Source organism: Gopherus flavomarginatus, chromosome 2 (genome assembly GCF_025201925.1).
Source record: "Gopherus flavomarginatus isolate rGopFla2 chromosome 2, rGopFla2.mat.asm, whole genome shotgun sequence".
Taxonomy (NCBI): Eukaryota; Metazoa; Chordata; order Testudines; family Testudinidae; genus Gopherus; species Gopherus flavomarginatus.
Window position 1 is genome coordinate 66,319,339 of NC_066618.1, and position 24,956 is coordinate 66,344,294.

The following is a 24,956-nucleotide window of genomic DNA, read 5'->3' on the forward strand; positions in this document are numbered from 1 at the left end:
TGAAAGATTCCTATTGACTCTAAAAGGGGTTGGTCAGGCCTTAAATCCATAAATCCTCAAAAGAAAAAAAAGATCAGACATTGTGACATTACAAATGTTTATTTTCATCTGCTTTTGCCCCTAAAATACATAGATCAAATATTAAAACATTAGAAACATTTTGTGCCTTACAGAGCCTCTCATCAATAGTATCCACAATATGAGAACACTTGTTACAGCAACAAAAATCAGGTCATTGCATCTTTAAATAAAACAGCCTCTTTAGCCTCCACATGAATGGAAGTAGAATGAATTTCAGACAGTAAAAATAATTATATTTTAGGATAAGTAGGGGCATTGCCAGCAGATCGAGGGACGTGATCATTCCCCTCTATTCAACGCTGGTGAGGCCTCATCTGGAGTACTGTGTCCAGTTCTGGACTTCACACTACAAAGAGGATGTGGAAAAATTGGAAAGAGTCCCACAGAGGGCAACAAAAATGATTAGGGGGCTGGAGCACATGACTTATGAGGAGAGGCTGAGGGAACTGGGATTGTTTAGTTTGCAGAAGAGAAGAATGAGGGGGATTGATAGCTGCTTTCAACTACCTGAAAGGGGGGTCCAAAGAGGATGGATCTATACTGTTCTCAGTGGTACTTGATGACAGAACAAGGAGTAATGGTCTTAAGTTGCAGTGGGGGATATTAGGAAAAACTTTTTCACTATGAGGGTGGTGAAGAACTGGAATGGGTTACCTAGGGAGGTGGTAGAATCTCCTTCCTTAGAGTTTTTTAAGATTAGGCTTGACAAAGCCCTGGCTGGGATGATTTAGCTGGAAATTGGTCCTGCTTTGAGCAGGGGGTTGGACTAGATGACCTTCTGAGGTCCCTTCCAACCCTGAAATCCTATGATAATGTAAGGTCAAATCCTTAAGAATAAAACTCAAGAGAAGCACAGATGGATCTGGAAAGCCATAGTTTGTTTGGATGTGATAGCATTTTTAAAATAATAACCCTTGAGAGCATGCAATGAAATCTTGTAAATGTCTTTATCTGTATTTGATAATGAAAAATAACTAACTAAAATATGAATATTAGTGGATTTGTTTGTGCCATTTTTATTGGATGGTGAACTGCATATAATCAAAATGTCTTTCCCATTGGCTTTTTCCATCACTGCCAATATAAATATGCAATATGTTGGAAAAAAATCAGGGGTTAAAACAGATCTCAAGAGGGTTTCATTCTACGTATGTTAACTTTGAGAAAGGTATCTGCAGTCATAAGCCAATAGCACTTTAGTGACTGAAGGATAATTCAGTGAATGATAACAGATAATTACCTCCTCACTACATAAAGAATGTTCCCATTCTCTAGATACCATCATAAGCATGATGCAATGAAGGCTGAAAACATACATCAGGATCTGCTTTGTTCCTCTTATCTGCCTTCACTTATTTTACTGACCAAATCAGAAGAAAAGTTAAGGCAGCATAAATCAGGAGTAACACAACTGAAGTATATGGAGTTATGCTACTGTAAACATTAGGAGAATAAGTCCCATTTACTATTACTTATTAGTTGTATTGCAGTTTGAGAGAGGTGCGCCAGTCATGATGGGGGCCCCTTTGGGCTAGACACTCTTCACACACAGAAGGAAAAAATTTCAAGTATAAGTGACTCAGGAGTCTACGTCTCATTGCATTTCACTCTGTCATTCACAGAATTGACTTTCAATGTGAGTTAGGCTTTTAAATCACATAGGTGCTTTTGAAAATTTGACCCATATTGAAAAAATGTTCCTTTGCCCCCAAATAACTTACACTCTCGTTTTGTTTCATTCTACTAATTCAAACTAGAAAGATAGCTCATGTGCATATTTTGTCTGAAACCTAAACCATGATCCTGAAAGACGTTAATTGTTTTGGTGGCAGGATGAGAGAGAACTTACATCCTCTGGTTGATATAACTGTTGTTGATGGAGCTGGGGACAAGTTTTGCACTACTAAAAATTTAGAACTGGTCCAGTTAAAGAGTCCTTTCTCAGACCGTAGAAGGACTGAACTAGAAATGGCAGGTCCCATCTTCCAGAACACTACCTTGTGTGGCAGAAGATGGGAGATCAGTTTGACTTATTTAAAATGGCTATGAAAACTAGTCAAGATATACTGTATAAAAAGATTCAGCGGGTCTCAAACAGTTTCATAGCATGCACGCGCGCACACAAGAGAGAAGGCTTTGTAGGCCTGGATGATTATGACTATTGAGTGCATGTAAATGAGATTTTAAAAATACATTTTCAGGACACAACACAATTTTTAACGCTTTCCTGAAATATAAGCCACCATGATATAAGGTATATGCCCAATAACAGAACAAAAAAGAGTAGCTTTCACTTAATGAGTGATGGTGCAAGTTGAGGAAAATAGGTTAATTAGTTTATTTTAAACATACTAATTGTCTGACAGTACTTTGATATAATTTTCAGTAGGTTGGGTTGTTGTTTTTCTTTTAAGATCTCTCTTAGATAACAAGAGACTTTCTAACAAAGCAACTATGATTGAAGAGCAAATCCCTTAAATCTGCAGAAGCTCTGTTGTAAACCAGCTACACCCCTGCTGATCAGAATCACAAGACAGTATCATTATTTAAAACATAGACAAAGCTTTGCTGAAGTACCTGGGCCTCCCCTCCCCACGCTCTTCAAAGGCTAAAGATTGGGTCCTTTAGAGATAATTGTATCTCCCACACCACCAGATGCAAAGGTTTTGACTATTGACATAAGAATGACAAAGATTACAGCTGTGGAAATACTGGACATGGTTCAAACTTAATACAAATATATCTTTGGGCTTTGTCCAGCCTAATTATTAAGAATTACTTTGATGATTAAAAGTATTAGATGTTGTTTCTCTAGTTCTTTTGTATCAAGAGACTAACTACAATTATTACTATTTTTACAACAGGTGTGTATGTTTGATTGTTATTTATTGCACACAAAGGCCCATATGTTCATGCAAGCTACAAAGAAGAAAGAGTAGCAACTAACTACAAAACCTGCTTTTAATTTCTATACTCTACACAAAACATCCTATATACAATGCTGCCACACCAACTTTCAATACGAAAATGATTTCACACAGCTGATGTACAATAAGTGTGAGGAATCTCCAAAAACGAGAAACGGGTCATGACAACACCATTACACATATTCAGCATTAAGTTAATGCTGTTCTGAGCAGCAATACTTTACTATCAGCAAAATTCAGCATTACCAATATGTGTCTGTGGAAAGCTAAGCATGCTGGGGCCATTAGCAAATGGCAAGGGTAGGTGGCCTTTGTGCCAGACTGCAGGGGCTCAGAAAAGGTTGTTGCGTCTTTCATACATTGTGGACCCCACTTCAGATCTGCATTTGACTTAGTACTCCACAGCTTCTCTCATGCAGTATCTTAAGTTATTCTCTTTCTCTACATTTATCGTTTCTAGCACCCGTTATTACCAAAGTGAGCATACAGCCCAAGTTAATCATTGTAAGTACTAGTTTTGAGCAAGCTTTATGCACACAGGTCATGGGAATTCTCTTTTCTACCACACCTACCTTTTTCCTTTTTTTTTTTTTTTTCCACCTCAGCTCTCTGGTCCTTGATTATAGACCCCTTTGCCTTAATGTTCCATGAAGGCTTGACATTACTGGAGGCATTAGGATCCAAAAATTATTAGCATAGTTGAACTTCAGAACTAACATACTTTCTTTTCCTCTGGTGAGCTACAAACACCTCTACCTCAATATAAAGCTGTCCTCGGGAGCCAAAAAATCTTACCACGTTATAGATGAAACTGAGTTATATTGAACTTGATTTGAGCCCTGCCCTTCCCCAGAGCGCTGCTTTACCACGTTATATCTGAATTTGTGTTATATCAGGTGGCATTACACCAGGGTAGAGGTGTATTAAAATATCCAGATTGATTTGTGCTTTCTTCTATCACTTTGAAAATATTGTGCCCAAATTTTTCTGCCTTCTGTCACTCAATTTCTCCTTTACAGGCTTCTTTTTTTTCCTGATAATTCCACTACTTAGTATAACAGCTTCCCCTGTTCAATCATCAATCCTAATGTTTGGGAATACAGTAAAAATTTCCATTAAAAAAAAAGTTCCAGCTTTAAGTCTTGACAGTGAAAGTTACTGTATGAATACTGTACTATCCAGGAGGACACGCAGCAACACGATATTGTATTTTCTAAAGCAAGTTATACTGAATTATTCAGTTATTATAAGCTGTCTATTTTGTGTGGCCTTAGTACAAGTAAAGGCTGAAAGATTCCCTTTCGATGCTTCAGAATCTCAGTTAAGTACTATATCATACAATCCTCATAAGTGATAAGAACGTACTCAGCCTTGATTCTTCACTACTCTCTCCCATCCCCCCTCCACCTCCACTTTTCCTTGTCTCTTCAGACCATTTATATTTATTAAACTATTATGTAACTCTGATCCACCCTGATTCCATTTGATCCACATCTGGTACCCTCACAACTGCTGGGTATCAAGGGAGGCAAAACAGTCCAGATGAACCATACATGCACAGAGGTAATCAATTTAGCACATAGTGTGATATCAGCACCAATCTGATCTGCACACTGGAAAAATATTAAACCTCGGGCCAATGGAAGCTATGAAGGTAAGAAAACTGATGCAATAAATAATCTGAGTAAGAATTCTAACAATCTCTGTTTGAGCACCCCAAGACCAAAAGAGCATGATACTTGCACTGTTAAACCTTTAGGGAGCTAGTGTGCCCTGCTCTTCTGGCTGGAGCTCAACTACTGAAAAATGCTAGTAAGAAGTAGAAGGATGAAGAAACAAATCACAGAATGCCAGTAATGTGACCTACCCAGTGAGCTTCAGCAACTACTGTGAGAAAAACAGAAAATGAAATTTAAATCTGAATCAGAAAATCGTAATGAATTTCAGGACTGCCCTGCAAAATGAAAGGCTATATATAGAACTGTATCTGTTCCCTTACCACATATTCCTACCTTCCACAAAGCTAATACAATCCAATAGGACCACAACGTCAGTCATGTCTCCTGTGGAATCTGCCATTCTGCTGAAGCCAAGCACTGAACATTTTATTGTCTGTCTTCCTGGGACCCACCTATAGCTGCCCTTGACTCCTGACATGCTCCAAAAAGGAGAATTAATTGGATCAGAGTCCATGCCCTCTGTGCCATTCCATGGATCAGGGAGCCACAGCTGACGTTCAGCTTCTAGCCAGGGAGTAGGAAAGCCAAATATGTAGATTGGGGAGCTAGGCTGCCTGCATAGCAGCCAAACCCCAGGAGGCAGGGAGATGATCCCAAAAAGCAGGCTACAACCCTCCCTTCCCCGCACCTTCCATCCTCTGTGCTTCCTGGAACACACATGGGGAAGGAGGCTCTGAGTCTGGACATCATGGAAGCCAAAGCCAACTGGGTAGAGTCAGGCCATCTCAAGGGTATAAAGAAAATCCTAGAAAATAATTACCACAAAAAATAATCACTGATGAATTTTACATTAATGAGTATTTTCATCTAGGAACTGTAGGTACGTGTGTGCGGAGGCAGAGATGGGAATGAGGGTTATCTGTTATGGCAACAGAATAAGTTAACATTGTTATGGAATGGAGGGGTTGTTCCTGCAGAATTTGATCCCATTACAACAGGGAGTACATGGGGTCCCTTTGATAGGCCTGAGATAATTATTCCTGAGTAAGCCTAACCAACCCAGAAGGCTGCACCGTGCAGTAATAAAAACCAGACTGTAGCGTTGGTATGTGTTAGGATAGGTCTGTGGCACCAAATATGAGTTTAAATATTCTTTACCTGCCAAGCACAGAAAGAGATGCCAATGCTCCCAGCTCATCTGCACCAGTTATTTCATCTATCTTTTATGGCAGCTGCTTGCTGTAGGTACTAATTAATACATAAAATTAACATTAAGGCTCCAAAAAAAATAATCTATTTATAGACATCAAGTTCTGTCACACTTGCATTCATGAATTTTGCATTTCTAAGTAAGTAAAGCAACTACAGAATTTCTCAAAAACGTCATCCACTGGCACTTGAAGGTGAGAAATGTTAACAGGGAATTTTGGTGCCAAAATATAAAGGCCAGGTTTTGCTATCCTTAATCACAGTAAGTTGTACCTTACTTTATGAATAAGGGTGGCAAAAATTGACCCTTAATTAGTACTAAGGAATTAAAATACTTTGTAGCTTCCACCCTTCCACATGCGGTGCAAAATGATTAAATTCAAATCAATTATTTTGCTAATACACAAGATTCATTGTAACTCTATGAAAATACACACTATTGGAATTGTGTATTAGGTTTAAGACCCCAGTGTTGCAATCTGATGCATATGGGCAGACCAATGGGATTCCATGTTGTGAGGATCCATTCACACAAAGCAGACTGCAGGACCAAGTCTAAATTAACAATAAACCTTAACTGTTTGCATATCTATAACCCAGGACATTTTATTTTATTTTTTAAAATTAACAACACAATCAGATCTAATCCTATTATTTTTACTCTTATAAAATACAAAAGATGTCTTCAAAATCATCATTTATTCTTAAAAGAAATATTACCATGTACTCTATATGTCCAAAATTAATCCCTTCCTGACTGTATATGTATATGACAAAAGCATTCTCAGAGAATATTATAGTATTATGCTCACAACACACACACACATTGTGAAGACAATTTCATAAGCCGGCATTTTCAGATGCTTATAATTTTTCAAAATATTCCCTTCCAGCTGAAATTTCTCAAGCCAAAATTGAAGAGTTTTGGAAAGTTCAGGAAGCTTTATGTCATGATTTTTTCAAGCTGCTCCATGAGAGTAATGGGGTCTTGCTCATGTGGAAGAGCTTGTAGGGTGTTAGTATGAAAGAACTGAGACCTGTGTTCAATTTAATACATGTAACTCTCAATGACTTTACTAGGAGTTCCATCCGTATATCTTGAGGGTATAACAAAGTCAAACTAAGCCCTGACTTCAATGAAGCTGCAGTGACTTACACTGAGGTTGAATTTAACTCAGGATTCTTTACCAGGTAAGAATTTTTCCAGCTGATTTTACTGACAATTCCAATAGGATGTATTTTTAAAACATCAAACTGGAAATCCACTTCAGATCCAATTCTGCACCAAACTCAGGATGGACAGACTTCTGAGCCCATGCAGTGACTACCGGCTTCCATCAGGAAAAAAACCTTTTGACATATTTGTAGAAAACTGATACAGAATAAATGTTAGAGATGTTTGAAAATCACAAGCACTACAAACTATTTTCTACAAATTTGTGTAATTCTTATTTGAAGGTGCAATCCCATATGGAAAAACCTTCAAATAAATGTACTCAAAGCAGTGTCATATCTCATTCTCATATGAATGTATATGTGGGTATTTAATCTGTGATCCATTAGAACTTTCTTTTAGAGAAAATAAAAGCATTACACACAAATATATATTAATGTAACATTAATTTTAAATGCACAAATATTAGGAAATTAAGTGTATAGTTTCCTAATGTAACTCAGCCTGCCCTTCTCCCTCATGCATATGAAATATTCTGTACAACTGTACATCAGTGGTTCTCCAATTACGGTCCATAGGCCGCAATCAGGCAGTACGTGGCTTGGTTTATAGCATGACTTCCCAATGTGGGGGTGCAAACAGATTCAAACGGGAAGGGATTATCATGACCATCTTTCCCTTTATTTATGTCTAGTTGGGAGTGACGTCCCAAAACGTTTTCCTGTTGTAACATGGCTCACAGTATGGGGAAAGGTTGAGAATCACAGGTTTATAGAATAGTATCAAAATGAGAATCCATTATAACAACACGGATTAAGATTATAACAAGAGTATACTATGCATTTTTCAGTTTGAGATATGGTGTGCTAAATCTGAAAGTTAGAGAATGGCTCCTGTATATGATTTTATCACATACATGTAAATGTGTATGGTTATGGAAACCATACATTGGAATTTTCTGTTTTGCAATTTAAATCTCACCTATAACACTGCATTAATGAAGTTAGACTTAATTTAAAATTGAGTGTCAAATTTCAAAGTTTATTACTTCATCAAAATTTCAATTTTTTTTCAAATGTTTGGGTCTGCTTATTAAAGAAGTCATAAAATGAAACAAACAGCTTGTGTATTTCATCATTGTATAGCAGCATGCTGCTTACTTATATTTTCACTGAATCACAGCAAATCTAATTATTTACACCTTCTTTATACTACAATCCTCTTTCAGATTAAAACAAATCAGGAATCACTAACTTGTCAAGTTTCTACTTTGAAGAAAGTTATATTTCTGACAGCCTAATTTACGTTGTTAATAAAACACAGTAAAGCAGTTACACAGAAGGGGTTGCCTAAAAGTCACTGTAAAAACGGTTAAATGGGACAACAAAAATAAGGTCTGATAACGCAGTGTACTTGTAGCTGTGTCAGTCCCAAGATATTAGCAAGACAAGATGGATGAGGTATTATCTTTTATTTGACCAACATCTGCTGGTGAGAGAGACAAACTTTCCAGTTCTGCAGAAGCATGAAAGCTTGTATTTCTCACCCACAGAAGTTGGTCCAATAAAACATAGTACCTCACCCACCTTTTTTTTTCTTGTAATGCATCAATTGTATTACCTTCTAGACAGCTATTACAAAAAAGCAGATTTGCTAAACTATTTTTTTTAAACAAAGCTTATTCTAAGAAAAAAATCCATGTACAGAAGGTAGGCCTCGTGTTTTATCTTTTGCTCACATATTAACTGAAAGATTAAAAAAACAAAACTTTGACATAATGTTAACTTTTGGATTTGCATAGAGAAGCCGGGGTCGCTCCTCACACATTCATACCTGCACGTAACTGCAAACTGCTGTGAGGATACAAACCCAAGGGCACCCTCCTGGCGGCAACAGACTGACGAGTCATCACCCCACCTCCCGCTGCATAATACACTGGGTATAATCCCTGCCCCCACTCCCCTCGGAGCGAGCACAGGGCGGATCTTCCCGAAGAATTATTCGGGACCGCGGCATCCCAGGCAGGGGACTTGTTGAAAGCGCTTGTCTGATCAACACGGCGTGGGGAGGGGGAGCGAGCTATCCTACAGGTGATGATCAGACAGGCGCAGCGCCCAGCCCCGTGCCCCGCCGGCGGGACCCTGCTCGGAGGCCTGGCCGCGGCTCACCAGCAAATGGCAGCAGCAGAGCGCCGCGGAATCCCCGCCCGCCGGCGCTGCACCGAGGGGTTCCTCCCTCCCCGCTGCCGGAGCCGCACGGCGTCTCCTGACCCCAGGCGCGGCACCAGCCGCACGCAGACCTCGCCCCTGCAGAAGCAGCCGCCGCTTAACCTCCACCCCCGCCGGCGGGGCCCTGCTCCACGCCCACCCAGCCGCCGGCCTCCCTGACACCCTTCCTCCCCGGAGAGGCGCCTTCAGGGCAGCCAGGCTGCAGCGGGCGGGCAGCGCCCGATCCTCCCCACCACACCTAGCAACAGCGCTGACAGGACGCAGCAGCGGCGGCGAGAAGGAAGCGGAATGGCTGCCGCCGCGGCTCGCTGCCTCCCCTCCCCAGAGCCCTGACAGCCAGAGCCGGGGCGGAAGCAGCAGGCGGCGTGCCGTGCCCGTCCTCCTCTCCCCCTCCCCGCGCCTCCTCCGGCTCTCTCCGCACTGCCTCCTGCCAAGGCAAACTAACTCCCCGCTGCAGCGGTGCCCAGCTTCCCACCCCCACCATGCCCCCTTGTGCAGCCGCCCCAGCCCCCGCGCAGCCTCCCCCAGCCCGCCCCACGCCTTGCCATGCCGCCTCCTGCACCTCACGCCGCCCCGCGCCCCGAACACGCCCATGCCCAGTATGCAGCCACCCCGGCACCTTCCCCCCCCCCCCCCGCCCGTGCCCGGCATGCAGCCCCACGCCCCTTGCACATGCACCGTCCCCCTCCCGGCCACTCACCGATGTGGTTGTCCTCAATGTGCTCGATGAGCTCAGCCAGGCTTGGGAAGTGGAGCCCGCAGCCCCCGAACCTGCAGGTATTGGAGAAGAAGGAGGCGGCGGCGATGCCTGTCATGGTGTTACATTGAGATCCCCCTGCAGTGCCTGCTCTGCCAGGGCCGCCGGCGGCAGGGCGGAGAGAGGCGGGGGAAAGGGGGAACGGGACAGAGAGAGATGGAGAGAGAGAGCGAGAGAGGGTGGGGGCGGGGAGGAGGAGGTGGCCGCGGCGGCAGCAGCAGCGTCGGGAGCGGCGGAGGGGAGGGACGGGCTGGGTGGGGGGAGATGAGGCAGCCGCAGCTGGGAGGGACCAGTGCTGCACTGTAACAGCTGTGCTACCCCAGCAGCCACCGCCTCCTCCAGCAGGATCAAGGGACCCAGGCCACACTCATCACTTTCTCAGGGGGAGACTTAACAGCGGTTCACATAGATACTTCAGTGCTCAAAGGCTGGGTTACACAACAGAGAAGTGTGACTGCCAGTGTGAAGTTTTATTTTTTTGGGGGGAGGGGGGAAATATGTTACATTTGTTTGTAACTTTATTTAACTTTTCCCAGTAACACATTGAGGGTGGGGAATTTAAAAAGAGCTCATTTTTGTTTACCCTATAAAACCAATTTGTGAGTGGGACCCCCCCTTATACATTAAAAACACTGTTTTATATATTTAACACCCTTATAAATGCTGGAGGCAAAGTGGGGCTTGGGGTGGAGGCCAACAGCTCATGACCCCCGATGTAATAACCTTGAGACTCCCTGAGGGGTCATGACCCCCAATTTGACAACCCCTGGAATGGTATTTTACACCATAATTAGCCCCATTTAAATCAGTGGAACTACGTGTGGAATAGGCAGACACCTTATTTTTACTAACAGTAGCATTGTCTGGTTCACAGAGAGGGACCCACAGTAGAGGAGTTCACCAAGTGGTATAAAACAGTAGTTTTCAACCAGGGGTACACATACAGCATCTGACGAAGTGGGTATTCACCCACAAAAGCCCATGCTCCAAAATGTCTGTTAGTCTATAAGGTGCCACAGGACTTTTTGCTGCTTTTACAGATCCAGACTAACACAGCTACTTCTCTGATACTTGATACCCCTGGTGCACGCAGTGGTCTTCCAGGAGGTACCTCAACTCATCTAGCTATTTGCCTAGTTTTACAATGGGCTACATAAAAAGCACTAGTGAAGTCAGTACAAACTAAAATTTCATACAGTGACTTGTTTATAGTGCTCTATATACTAAACACTGAAATGTAAGTACAATATTTATATTCCAGTTGATTTATTTTATAATTCTATGGGAAAAGTGAGAAAGTAAGCAATTTTTCAGTAATAATGTGCTGTGATGCTTTTGTATTTTTATGTCTGATTTTGTAAGCAAGTAGTTTTTAAGTGAGGTGAAACTTCAAGACAAATCAGACTCCTGAAAGGGGTACAGTAGTCTGGAAAGGTTGAGAGCCACTGGTCTAAGCAGTGCATTCAACTAAAGCTCATACAGTCCCCATGGACTTTACTGAATGTCAGCACCTACAAGGTAGTGAGCACCCTCAACCCCATCTCATTGGAGCTGAGAGTTCTCAGCTACTTGCAGAATCAAGCCTTTAGGCCCTGATCCTACAGACACAGATGCTTGACTGTACTACTGTAAGTAACCCATTGAAATCAATGAGGCTATTCAAATTAATAACTTTAGGCACATGCATAACTGTTTAGAGGATTGGAGTATGAAGTAGCAGAAGGTCTAATTGGCACAGAATTTGGTTCTCTGTCTCTGTAGGATAGATCTTTGCAGCATAAAGACATGATTCTGCTAATCTTTACATGTTGAACTCTTGTGTTGGTAGGAGTTGAGTAGGAGAGCAAGAAATCGGAATTGTGCTGTGGTGTAAAACTGATAGAACTGGAGAAGGAAATTAACATAAAAATACAAAACTCACTCTCTAAACCTATTTTGACATTTTTGTCTCCAGAAAGCTAGTCACTGGAGAGGCTGACTGATTAATTGATTTGAATTAAGTTCTCCTGAGGCTAAACTTCATAGACAGCTTTATTTAAAATTAAAAGAAAAAAAGAGCAAGAGCATTCCTGTCAGGTGGGTTCTTTAAAGTTTTTTTACAATTATCCCATCTTTGAAATATTGCATATTATGCTAATAGTTCAAGCAAAACCAGTGCTGCAAAAAAATAAAAATACTGGCTTAAGATCCTAATCATGCAGATACTTATGCATGTGCCTAACTCTATACCTAAAGTTAAGCACGTGCATAAGGGTCTGCAGAATCAGATTCTGATTTATTAACTATATTGCTCTCTCAGCTGCTCCCATCATTGCTGAAGGGGTCATTGCTTAAAGAGTAGCAAAGCTTTCAAGGCAGCAAAATGGTTAGTGACTGCAGGCATGGAGGGCATGCCAGTTTGCTTAGAGCAGCAGAAATCTTGGAGCCATCTCTGACTACCTATGCACTTGAGACCCTAAAACCTCTTGAAAAGAACAGGAGTACTTGTGGCCCCTTGAGACTAACATTTATTTGAGCATAAGCTTTCGTGGGCCACAGCCCACTTAATCAGATCCATAGAATGGAACATATAGTAAGAAGAGAGATATACAGAGAGATTTGTGTGTGAGTGAGTGTGTGTGCAGGCTGCTAGGGGCTGTGTGCTGAGAGCGAGGCTGAGCCCTGAGTTGGGGGCGGGGCTTACCTGATTAGGGGTCCTATATAAGGAGCCAGGCACTCAGGCAGCGGCACAGTCAGCTGCAGCGGCACAGGAGGCGGCGAACAGAGCGGCTAACAGGGGAGTTTCAGTGGGAGTTTGCAGGGGAGAGCAAGGCAGAGGAACCGGGAAGGCAGACCAGGGAAGAGGCAGCCCTGCGCTGGTCGGTGGCCTGCGGTGCGGTGTGAGCTGTGGATTGCCAGGCACAGAGTTGCAGCGCTACGATGGAGGCAGAGGTAGCAGGTGCAGACACACTGAGGATGACTGGGTGCGGCAGCTGCGGCATGTACATGGTCCTAGAAGGAGCACCTGAAAGGAGTTTCATCTGCATGAAGTGTCGTCTGATAGAGCTGCTGGAGGAAAAGGTAAGGGGACTGGAGATGCAAGTGGAAACTCTGGCTGAGTTTAGAAGGGGATTTGAGCAGATGATGGAACACAGACTTGATGAGGCACAGGGGACAAGCTCAGGCGAGCGGACAAAAGCAGGACCTAAGGATTCTGAGGAGGGACTGCTGGGTGAGGAAAGTGGACGGTGGAAGCATGTCACTAGGAGAACCAGACAGAGGATAAGACGGGCCAGCGATGGACAAATAGAACTCAGGAATAGGTTTGCTGAGTTGGGAAATGAAGATGGAACACAGCGGGCTGCTGAAGGAGTTACGGCAAGGAAGAAGAGGCAAGCAGCTAGTCCTGCAGATGGAGGGGAGCAGTCAGTGGAGGCGACATCAAGTACGAGCCCTAGGAGGATTGTGAGGTTGAATACAAATCAGGAGGAATCACGGCCAGCTGCTGTGGGGGATAGACCGGAGAATCGCATTGTCACCAGGAAAAGGCAAGTCTACATGATTGGAGACTCTCTACTGAGAAGAGTAGACAGGCCTGTAACTAAACCGGATCGGGAGAACAGAAGAGTGTGCTGTCTGCCAGGGGCTAAGATACAGGATGTGGACTTGAGCCTGAATACGATCTTAGCGGGAGCGGGAAAAAATCCATTGATTATCCTTCATGTGGGAACGAACGATACAGCTAGTTACTCACTGGACAGTATCAAGGAGGACTATTTCAGACTGGGGAAGAGGCTTAAAGACATCGAGGCTCAGGTGATCTTCAGTGGGATTCTGCCGGTTCCTAGAGCGGGGCGACGAAGGAGGGACAAGATTATGGCGATCAACAGATGGCTCAGGGAGTGGTGTTATAAGGAGGGCTTTGGTATGTACGGTCACTGGGACGCATTTACGGATAGACGACTGTTTGCTCAGGATGGACTTCATCTCAGCAAGGAGGGAAATAGGATTCTAGGATGGAGGCTCACCGACCTCATCAAGAGGGCTTTAAACTAGAAAGTTGGGGGAGATGGTTGGGAAATGTTCGGGAGATCTCCACGCCAGAACATAACCTGGAGAGGGAAGTAAACAAAGTGAGCGGGGATACCCTTGTGGCCCCAAGATTTGATCCAAGGAGGAATAGTGGAGTAGAAACCAGAGTAACGGGTGATGCTGGTGGCAGACAGTTTGTGCACGACGGGGGAAAGAATGTCACTGACGCCAAACGCCGAAAATTAAAAGGTTTGTACACTAATGCGAGGAGCCTAGGTAACAAGATGGAGGAACTGGAGTTACTCGTGCAGGAAGTCAAGCCGGATATTATAGGGATTACCGAAACCTGGTGGAATAGTACTCATGACTGGAGCACGGGTATTGAAGGCTATGTGCTGTTCAGAAAAGACAGGAAGAAAGGCAAAGGTGGGGGAGTAGCCTTGTACATCAATGATGAAATTAAATGTAGCGAAATAAGATGCAATGGAATGGATAACACGGAGTCCGTCTGGGCAAAAATCACGCTGGGTAAAAAAGCAACTAGAGCTTCCCCTGAGATAGTGCTTGGGGTGTGCTACAGACCGCCGGGATCGGATTGGGATATGGATAGAGACCTCTTTAATGTCTTTAATGAAGTAAACACAAAGGGGAAATGTGTGATTATGGGGGACTTCAACTTCCCGGACATAGACTGGAGGACGAGTACTTGCACGAATAATAGGGGTCGGATTTTTCTGGATGTGATAGCGGATGGATTTCTTCATCAAGTAGTTGAAGCACCTACGAGAGGGGATGCCATTCTAGACTTGGTGTTGGTGAGCAGTGAGGACCTCGTAGAAGAAATGGTGGTAGGGGACAACCTTGGTTCGAGTGATCATGAGCTGATTCAGTTCAAACTAGATGGAAGGATAAACAAATGTAGATCTGCGATTAGGGTTTTTGACTTCTCGAGGGCTAATTTTAAAGAGTTAAGGAAATTAGTTAGGGAAGTGGATTGGACGGAGGAATTAGTGGATTTAAATGTGGAGGAGGCCTGGAATTACTTTAAGTCACAGCTGCGGAGACTGTCGGAAGCCTGCATCCCGAGAAAGGGGAAAAGAACCATGGGCAGGAGTTGCAGGCCAAACTGGATGAGCAAGCAACTCAGAGAGGGGATTAGACAAAAGCAGAAAGCTTACAGGGAGTGGAAGGAAGGCAGGATCAGTAAAGAAAGCTACCTTGCTGAGGTCAGAACATGTAGGGATAAAGTGAGGAAGGCTAAAAGCCGCACTGAACTGGAACTTGCAAAGGGAATCAAAACCAATAGTAAAAGGTTCTACAGCCACATAAATAAGAAGAAAACAAAGAAAGAAGAAGTGGGGCCGCTATACACTGAGGATGGAATGGAGGTTAAGGATAACCTAGGCCCAACATCTAAACAAGTACTTTGCCTCGGTTTTTAATAAGACTAGTGAGGAACCTTGCGATGATGGAGGGATGATAAACGGGAATGTGGATATGGAAGTGGATATTACTGCAACTGAGGTAGAGGCCGTACTTGAACAGCTTGATGGGTCGAAGTCGGAGGGCCCGGACAATCTCCACCCGAGGATATTAAAGGAACTGGCGCGTGAAATTGCGAGCCCGTTAGCGAGAATTTTTAAGCAATCGATAATCTCGGGTGTTGTGCCGTATGACTGGAGGATTGCTAATGTAGTTCCTATTTTTAAGAAAGGGAAAAAGAGTGATCCGGGTAATTATAGGCCTGTTAGCTTGACGTCTGTAGTATGTAAGGTCTTGGAAAAAATTTTAAGGGAGAAAGTAGTTAAGGACATAGAGGTCAATGGTAATTGGGACGAACTGCAACACGGATTTACTAAAGGTAGATCGTGCCAAACCAATCTGATCTCCTTCTTTGAGAAGGTGACGGATTACTTAGATAAAGGAAATGCGGTAGATATAATTTACCTAGATTTCAGTAAGGCGTTCGACACGGTTCCGCACGGGGAGCTGTTAGTTAAATTGGAAAAGCTGGGAGTGAATATGAAAGTTGTAAGGTGGATAAGGAACTGGTTAAAGGGGAGACTCCAGAGGGTCGTATTGAAAGGTGAACTGTCGGACTGGAAGGAGGTCACCAGTGGAGTCCCTCAAGGATCGGTCTTGGGACCGATCTTATTTAACCTTTTTATTACTGACCTTGGCACAAAGAGCGGGAATGTGCTAATAAAGTTCGCGGATGACACGAAGCTGGGGGGTATTGCTAACACGGAGAAGGACAGGGATACTATTCAAGAAGATCTGAACCACCTTGTAAACTGGAGTAATAGAAATAGGATGAAATACAATAGTGAAAAGTGCAAGGTCATGCATTTAGGAATTAATAATAAGAATTTTGGATATACGTTGGGGGCGCATCAGTTGGAAGCGACGGAGGAAGAGAAGGACCTTGGGGTACTGATTGATAGCAGGATGACTATGAGTCGCCAATGTGATACGGCTGTTAAAAAAGCAAATGCGATTTTGGGATGCATCAGGCGGGGTATTTCCTGCAAGGATAAGGAGGTGTTAGTACCGTTGTATACGGCGTTGGTGAGACCCCATCTGGAATACTGTGTGCAGTTCTGGTGTCCCATGTTCAAGAAGGATGAATTCAAACTGGAACAGGTTCAGAGACGGGCTACGAGGATGATCCGAGGAATGGAAAAACTGCCTTATGAAAGGAGACTCAAAGAGCTTGGCTTGTTTAGTCTGGCCAAAAGAAGGCTGAGGGGGGATATGCTCGCCCTATATAAATATATCAAGGGGGTTAACGTTAGGGAGGGAGAGGAATTATTTAAGTTTAGTACTAATGTAGCCACGAGGACGAATGGGTATAAACTGGATATTAGGAAGTTTAGACTTGAAATTAGACGAAGGTTTCTGACCATTAGGGGAGTGAAGTTCTGGAATAGCCTTCCGAGGGAAGTAGTAGGGGCAAAAGACTTTCCTGGCTTTAAGACAAAGCTTGATAAGTATATGGAGGGGATGTTATGATAGGATCGTCAATTTGGGCAATTGATCTTGAATTACCACCAGACAGGTCTGCTCAATGGTCTGCGGGGAGATGTTGCATGCGATGGGTACTGAGTTGCTGCGGAGAACTCCTTCTTGGGTGCTGGCTGGTGACTCTTGCCCACATGCTCAGGGTTTAGCTGATCGCCATATTTGGGGTCGGGAAGGAATTTTCCTCCAGGGCGGATTGGCAGGTGCCCTGGAGGTTTTTCGCCTTCCCCTGCAGCGTGGGGCACGGGTCGCTTGCTGGTGGTGTCTCTGCAGCTTGAGGTCTTCAAACCATTTTTGAGGATTTCAATAACTCGGTCCTGGGATAGGGGTTGTATAAAATTGGATGGGTGGGGTTCTGTGGCCTGCCTTGTGCAGGAGGTCAGACTAGATGATCAGATTGGTCCCTTCTGACCTATGAGTCTATGAGTCTATACATACAGAGAACATGAAAAAGTGGAAGTAGTCATACCAACTGTAAAAGGCTAATTAATTAAGATGAGCTTTTGCCAGCAGGAGAAAAAAAACTTTTGTAGTGGTAATCAAGATGGCCCATTTTAGACGGTTGACAAGAAGGTGTGAGAATACTTAACGTGGGGAAATAAATTCAGTATGTGTAATGACCCAGCCATTCCCAGTCTCTATTCAAACCCAAGTTAATGGTATCTAGTTTGCATATTAATTCAAGCTCAGCAGTTTCTCGTTGGAGTCTGTTTTTGAAGCTTTTCTATTGCAAAATTGCCACCTTTAAGTCTGTTACTGAGTGACTAGAGAGGTTGAAGTGTTGTTCTACTGGTTTTTTAATGTTATGATTCCTGATGTCAGATTTGTGTCCATTTATTCTTTTGTGTAGAGACTGTCCAGTCTGGCCAATGTACGTGGCAGAGGGGCATTGCTGGCACATATCACATTGGTAGATGTGCAGGTGAATGAGCCCTGATGGTGTGGCTAATGTGATTAGGTCCTATGATGATCCTATTTGTTATTTAAATGACACCATCATTATGCTCAAATAAATTTGTTAGTCTCTAAGATGCCACAAGTACTCTTGTTCTTTTTGAGGATACAGACTAACATGGCTGCTACTCTAAAACCTCATGGTGACAAAATAACCTGCATCTTTGTTCACAGGTCAGTTTCCCAATTTTCATATAAATTAACACTGATTTTCCCTATATATTGCATTGTCCAAAACTTGTATTTACTTTACTTAATTGTACATTAAAAATGCACAAAAATTATTTTCCAAAGATGCAGATTTAAGGAAAGCCTGCCTTCACTTCAACACTATAAGGCATCCCATATTAAAGTTAGAATTCTCTTGAGTAACACACAGGTTCCTGATATCTAAAACCTATCATTTGGTCTGTTTGTGTCAAGCATATTCATTTCACAGGTCACTACTTCCTTCCTTTAAATCTGTCCTCAAGGCCTGCATCTTCCATTATCCTTACAAGAAAATTAGTCAACTAATAATTGGCCAAGACAAAGGGCAGTTTGGGAGACAGCTGATCCTAATTAAGACCCCAATCCTGCAAACATTGATGCAGATGCTTAATTTTGCTACTAAATATTATAGGATTACTCATGGCAAATTTTTGTAGGCTTGGGACTTAGAACAACAAACAGGTGCAGGAGAAAAATACTTTAAGCATTTTTCTTAGTAATAGGTCTCTAATCTGTACAATCAGATCCTAGCCCTATGCAGAGCTCTATTAAAATCACTAAAGCTCTGTGTGGGTGCAGGGATTCACAGCTCAGTTTGCAACCTCGCAGCCTTAAATATTAACCTTTACAGGCTGGGGACTGGATCTTTGTATGGACAGTGTCTAGCACATTGTGAGTGCTACAGTAATATAATAAAATTGTACAGAGAAGCAGGAGACCAGTACTCAATAGAATGAGGATTGTGTACATGAATTACGTAAGGGGCTGATCCTGCATCATTAAAGTCAATGGGAGCTGCCCCATATGTTCAATGGATGCAGGATCAAGCCCACAGTGAAACAAACCAGTAAATATCACTACTCTGTCAACACTTACCTATAGCTGCTTTCTACAACTCGTCTACTATCACTAAAAAATAAAAACAAAAATAAAGATGTAGGTGCTTACTAAATTCTCTGGATTTCTGGGACTCCATGAGCTGGTAAGAACACAATTCCCACAGAAGTCAACAGGAGTTGGAAGTGCTGAGCACACTTCTTAGGAGCCACTCAGTATCCCACAGATAATGATCCAGGTAATGACTTTGACTAAAGCTTTATCTACACTGGAACTTTGTTGGTAAAACTTTTGTTGTTCGGGGTGTTAAAAAAACACACGCACCCCAAACAACAAAAGTTTTACCGATGAAAAGTACCGGTGTGAACAGCGTTTTGTCAATGAGAGAACTCTTCTGCCGACAAAGCTGCTGCTTGTTGGGGGTGGAAGTTTTTGTCAGTGGGAGAGCTCTCTCCTGCTGCCAAACGGCAGCTACACTGCGCGCCTTTTAGTGGCACTGCTGTAGCAGCACAGCTGTGTCACTAAAAAGGTTGGGTAGACAAAGCCTAAGTCACTCCTCCCTAGTATTTTAGGGCCAGATTTAGCAGGTGTTAAGCAGGCTTAACTTCTGATGATTTCACTGCAAGTTGAGGCAGTTCATCGGATCAGGCCCGTGATTAGTAACATACTCCTATGACCTATTCTAGACACTTTTTCAGACCCATCTTCTTACTACTTTTCTTTTCAGAGAATCTGTTTTTTGTTCCAAAATTAACTTAAGGGCCTGCTCCCGTAGACTTCAGTGGTGCAGGATCAGGCCCTATATGCCACAACTACTCCTTGTGTTTCCCTGTTCATGTTTGTCTGCCACAAATGTCCCTGAGCTTACTTTTCGCCCCCTTCTCCAGTTTTGGCATCCAGTTACCTTTCTTTCTAGTGCATAAGAGAAACGCATCATGCTACCCTCATGATAAACTGCTCTTGTAGAAAGAACTTTATGCCACACTATCTTAAACCGAACTTCGCACCTGTTGATAATCTGTATGTTATTCCCTGATAACCAGAAACTTCTATGCTTAAACTCTGTGCTGTTCACTTTTTTTAATCATCATCTTAATAAAATGTTTAGAACTTTCAGAGTCAATTTCACCACACTACATGTATGCCCCTTTCTCGCCCCACCCTAAACTATCTGGAAGACTGTGGTTGAGTTATCTTGGTGCTTCTTATAAAATTAGTTTCCTCTACCCACCAGCACATTTTGAAGTGCTATATCTTTATTATTAATAATAATTTGAAATTACTACACTTCTCATTCAGGCTTTTCAAAGCATTCTACACAGAGAATGATACTTGCCTACGTCCATTTTCCAGCTTGGAAAACTAAAACAGAAGGTAGTAAGGACTCATTTCAGTGGGAGTTATCTGTGGGGGAAGTATGTAAACAAAATCAGGCCTGAAAGTGATGCAGAGTTCAAAATACAACCCAGCTCTGCCTATACCTAATTTATGCTATTACCACTAGATAAAAGTGCCTCCCTTATTAGGACTCTACACTTGCAAAATACTTTTCACCCTCCCAAGCCACCAAATTTTTCTCTCCACTGTCCTCTGATTTTAAAAAGAATGTCTTATTATTTGTTGGTAACATTATCTATATTACTATTCTGAACTGTGTTTATGACTGACAAATGTGGCCATACTTTCTATGCCCACTAAAATGATACATTTCAATCATTTATATCATGAGGGCTTTATCTTAAAAAAATAGATGTGATTAATACTTCTGAGGAGTGCTGGAGTGTGAGGAATGGAAATTTACATTTTCTATCCACAGAAAAGGTGGAGTATGCAGAAGTGGTGCAATCTCTCACACCGCAAGCTAATATGTCTCAATCTTTTTCTGGAATAAAACTCCAGCAGCCCTCCCACAATAGTACTGAGTCGCACATTGTCAACAAAGTTTGGTCCTGTCCTGGAAAGTAATATTCAGGTACTGACTATACCAGTTGCTTTGAGTTTCTCAATTTTAAGTTCTTTGGGGCTGGTAGCATATCTTCCTATGTGTTTGCAGTCCCCAGCACAATGGCATCCCAATCCTGATGGCACCTGAGGCAAAACCTTAATACACACAATAATCAAGTGCCACTGTGCGTTAGTGTTGGTCTTAAAACTGAACAGCAATGAGTTAAATATTTTATAGAAAGGTGTTGAAAATGACAAATTACTAATGAAACTTAATGTAATTAATTTTATATAGTGTCCTTGTAGAAACATAACATAAGAACATAACAGCAGCCATACGGGGTCAGACCAAAGGTCCATCTAGCCCAGTATCCTGTCTTCAGACAGTGGCCAGTACCAGGTGCTGCAGATGGAATGAACAGAACAGGTAATCATGTGATCCATCCCCTGTCGCCCATTCCCAGCTTCTGGCAAACAGAGGCTAGGGACACTATCCCTGTCCATTCTGGCTAATAGCCATTAGCTATAAAGAAGTTCCAAATGGTTTACGGAGAGGTGGAATAGAGAGAAGATGCTTTACATAATTGATTATGATTACTGTGAAGCACTCACCAGCAGTGCTTCCTACTGGTCAGGCCAGAATGTGACAGGTTCTCTTCGTATCCTGGAGGGGGCAGAACTGGGCGCGAAGGGGCGGGGCAGAGCAGGGGTGGGAAGAAGCAGGGCAGGGGTGGGGCACTGGGGGAAGGAGTGGAGTAGGAGTAGGAGCACCCCCCAGTAGATTAGAATCTCAGCACCTATGATATAGCTCCAGCATGTAGCAGTCTGTTCTTTTTGCAACTCAGCCCTCCAGCTGGATCACACATTCGTATCTGCCTTTCAGGGGAGACATAAAAAGTTAAATAATGTGCAAGTCTTCAGAAGTCATCAAGGGCTTCCAGGCTCCCCCCTTGGGTCAGGATCTTCGGGTCTGCACCCTTAACGCCTTCAGGATCTTCCCCAACTAAGTTCCCTGTTGAAGTATAGACGTCTGTCATTGTCCACACTTTAGGGGCCCAACCTCTTCATTGGGTGCCAATCCAGGGCCCAGTGGTGGACAGCTAAGATCTGTACCTTGGAGTGTTATGCAGCGACCTTCCTGGATCACTTCCTACCAGTGTCCCCTCAGCATAAAGTAAAGCACTGAATACAAAATTAAAGCTTCTGACCTTCACCAGTCCCTCCTTTGCAAGCTTGGTCAGGTCAATATCTCCAAGCCTCAGGCAGCAAGAGCTCCTGGGGTGCTCCTTCCCAAGGGCTCAGGTCTGCTTCCTTCCACTGCCTGCCTCTGAACTGTTCTACTTCCCTGTTTAAACTCTACCTCCAGTTTGTGTAGGCTTTACAGGTGAGGCCACCTGGGCCCACAGCTGCTTTTTAACCCTTTCTTCTCCTGTGTGGGGTTTGTATGTCCCATCCCATACCCTTTGCCTCAAAATAGGATCCAGTATTGTATCTTCTGCTCTCCTTTGGGGGAGGAGGGGGGGCAGGGTGGAAGGAGGGGGAGAGAATCAGCATTTCGGTGGACTGTCCCAGCTCAGTGAAGTACCTGAAAACTATATAGCTGTAAGGAGAGGTACCACTGCATAAAATTCTTGGGTCGACACCTTTCATGATGTTCAACCAGTGAAGAGGTGTGTGTTCAGTTACTAATGAGAAGGGGTTTGCCAACAAATAGCACCTTAAGACATCCACAGCCCATTTCACAGCTAATGGTTATTTTTCTGTGACTGAATAGGCTTCCTCTTGGGGGAACAGTTTTCTACTTATATAGGGAATTGGGTGTTCCTCAGCCTCCTGGGAAAGGATTGTTCTACGTCCTTCAGCAGAGGCATATGTTTAAAGTGTGAACCTTTTGGAAAAATCTGGGTGAAAACGTACCAGTTCCTGACACAGAGAGTCTTTTAGATTCCAAAATTCTCTGTCGCAGACTCCAGCCGAAATTATTTTCTTAGGACTGGTATCCTTCACAAGGAGGGGTGCTGCAATCATGGCAAAGTCTGGTCCAAAATGCCCATAATAGCTTGCTAGGCCTAAAAAGTGTCAGACCTCTTTTATTTTTGTCAGGATGGGCTAAGTTGCTAAGGCCTGTAGTTTGCCAGTGGTCATAACTTGCTCCTTCTTATGGTATAACTGAGATAAGTAACTTCCAGTTTGCCATCCTACTTGGGTTCACAGTGAATTCTGTACCCCTCAGAATCTGTAGGATGGAGATAACATGTCATATGTGGCTGTTCCATTTACAGCTGTAAATCACAATGTCATCTGTATATACTGCAGCATATTGACCATGTAGTTACAGCATGTGATCCATGTGCCATTGGAAAGTGGCTGCTGCCCCATAGAGGCAAAATGGCATAGCTCGCAATTGGTACAGAACAAATGGAGTGGAGAAAGCTGTTTTTTTCTGAGACTCTTGAGGTCAGGGATCTGCCAGTACGCCTTCCTGAGGTCTAGGGTGCAGATATACTTGGCAGCTCCCAGTCTTTCTAGTGAACTAATCTATTCTGGGCATATATCTTTGATGATATAGTTACCTTTCTGAAATCAAAAAGAAGAATAGGTTGTCCCATCTGGTTTCAGTACCAGCACAATGGGACTTCACTACCACTGCTCTAACGTGGTTCGTAGCTCCTCTTGGATGGTGACCTACATCTTTCACTGGAGTGGCTGTGGGTTTTCAAGGACCCATTTGTGATGGGTCCCCCCAGGGTGCCTGGAACTGGGGTGCGTACCTTGTTGAGTCATAGTAGCCAGGCAATCTGGAACATTCTCAGGAAGGCTTACCAGGTGGGGAATAAGCTTCTCCTAAGGCCTTTTAAAAGCGGCAAAGAGTTCTGTGGCCCTTATAACAAACATATTGGAGCATGAGCTTTCGTGGGTGCATCCGACGAAGTGGGTATTCACCCACGAAAGCTCATGTTCCAATACGTACGTTAGTCTATAAGGTGCCACAGAACTCTTTGCCGCTTTTACAGATCCAGATTAACACTCCTACCCCTCTGATACCTAAGGCCTATTCTTATTCCTAATGGCCCATTACCTTGAATATGTCCTTGACAGCCAGCTGTCTAGACTGGAAGCATTTTACCTAGTTGGTGTCACCCTAGCGTGATTACATTTGAAATACAGATACATAGTCAATATTCATAACTTCAGATACAAAAATGATACATGTATACAAATAAGATAACTATATTCAGCAAATCATAACTTTTCCAGTGACACCTTACATGCCCCATCTTGTACAAAATGCATCATAATTGTGCCATAATCATATCATATAATGATACCACTATGAAGAATATGGGGTGTAGTGTCACACCATTGTCCTGGTTCTGTGGCTGTGTGATGATAAGCCAGGTTAGTGTGTCTCGGAAAGGTTGAAAATACTGCAGGGAAGGATTCAATCTGCTGCTTCATTTGGGCTGTCTGTTCTGATTGAAGCTCTTCTCCCATTGGTATGGCTCAGGATTCTTGGGTTATGGGTGCTTGAGGGCATAGCCCAGGTTTGGGTGGATAGGGTATTATAAGGAGACCTTCTTGATCTTTCCAGGTTTCAAAAGGTTAACTTCATACACTTATTTCCTTTTTCTTCCCTCTCTGTCAGATTTCAAAGTTGACCAGTCCCACTTCTTCCATGATCTTGAACAGCCCCTGCCACCAGACCAATAATCTTTACTCTGAACTCAATAGCAATAATAGTACCTGGAAAACAGGTCTAAATTTTCATAGATGGTCCCTTGGTTATAGGCCTTTCTTAGTTCTATTGGGCTTTCAATAATTTTTCTTTTGAAAAGTCCCCTAAAGTCTTAAGCCTGTCTCACAACTGGAGTACGTACTACACCACGTTCATCACCTTTGGTCCTGATTTCTCCTATGCTTCTC

General features: G+C 43.1%; 1 protein-coding gene and 1 long non-coding RNA gene across 3 annotated transcripts in view; one reads left to right on the forward strand and one right to left on the reverse strand.

Annotated features, from left to right (window-relative positions):
- The window catches only part of JAZF1 (JAZF zinc finger 1), a 279,200-nt gene extending 268,923 nt beyond the window's left edge, over positions 1-10,277 (reverse strand). The window contains exon 1 of one of the 2 annotated variants that reach the window (XM_050938734.1): positions 9,999-10,274. In XM_050938734.1, the coding sequence (XP_050794691.1) occupies positions 9,999-10,113 (115 nt within the window). In that variant the 5' untranslated portion in view covers positions 10,114-10,274. Of the gene's footprint in view, positions 1-9,998 lie in introns of both variants that reach the window. The other variant, XM_050938735.1, reaches the window with a different exon arrangement.
- A 1,764-nt stretch (positions 10,278-12,041) lies between these two features.
- On the forward strand, positions 12,042-21,422 carry LOC127044222 (uncharacterized). The gene is made up of 3 exons (XR_007772431.1): positions 12,042-12,131; positions 20,905-21,060; positions 21,328-21,422. It is a non-coding gene; the product is annotated as an uncharacterized LOC127044222 (long non-coding RNA).
- The last annotated feature ends 3,534 nt before the right edge of the window (positions 21,423-24,956 follow it).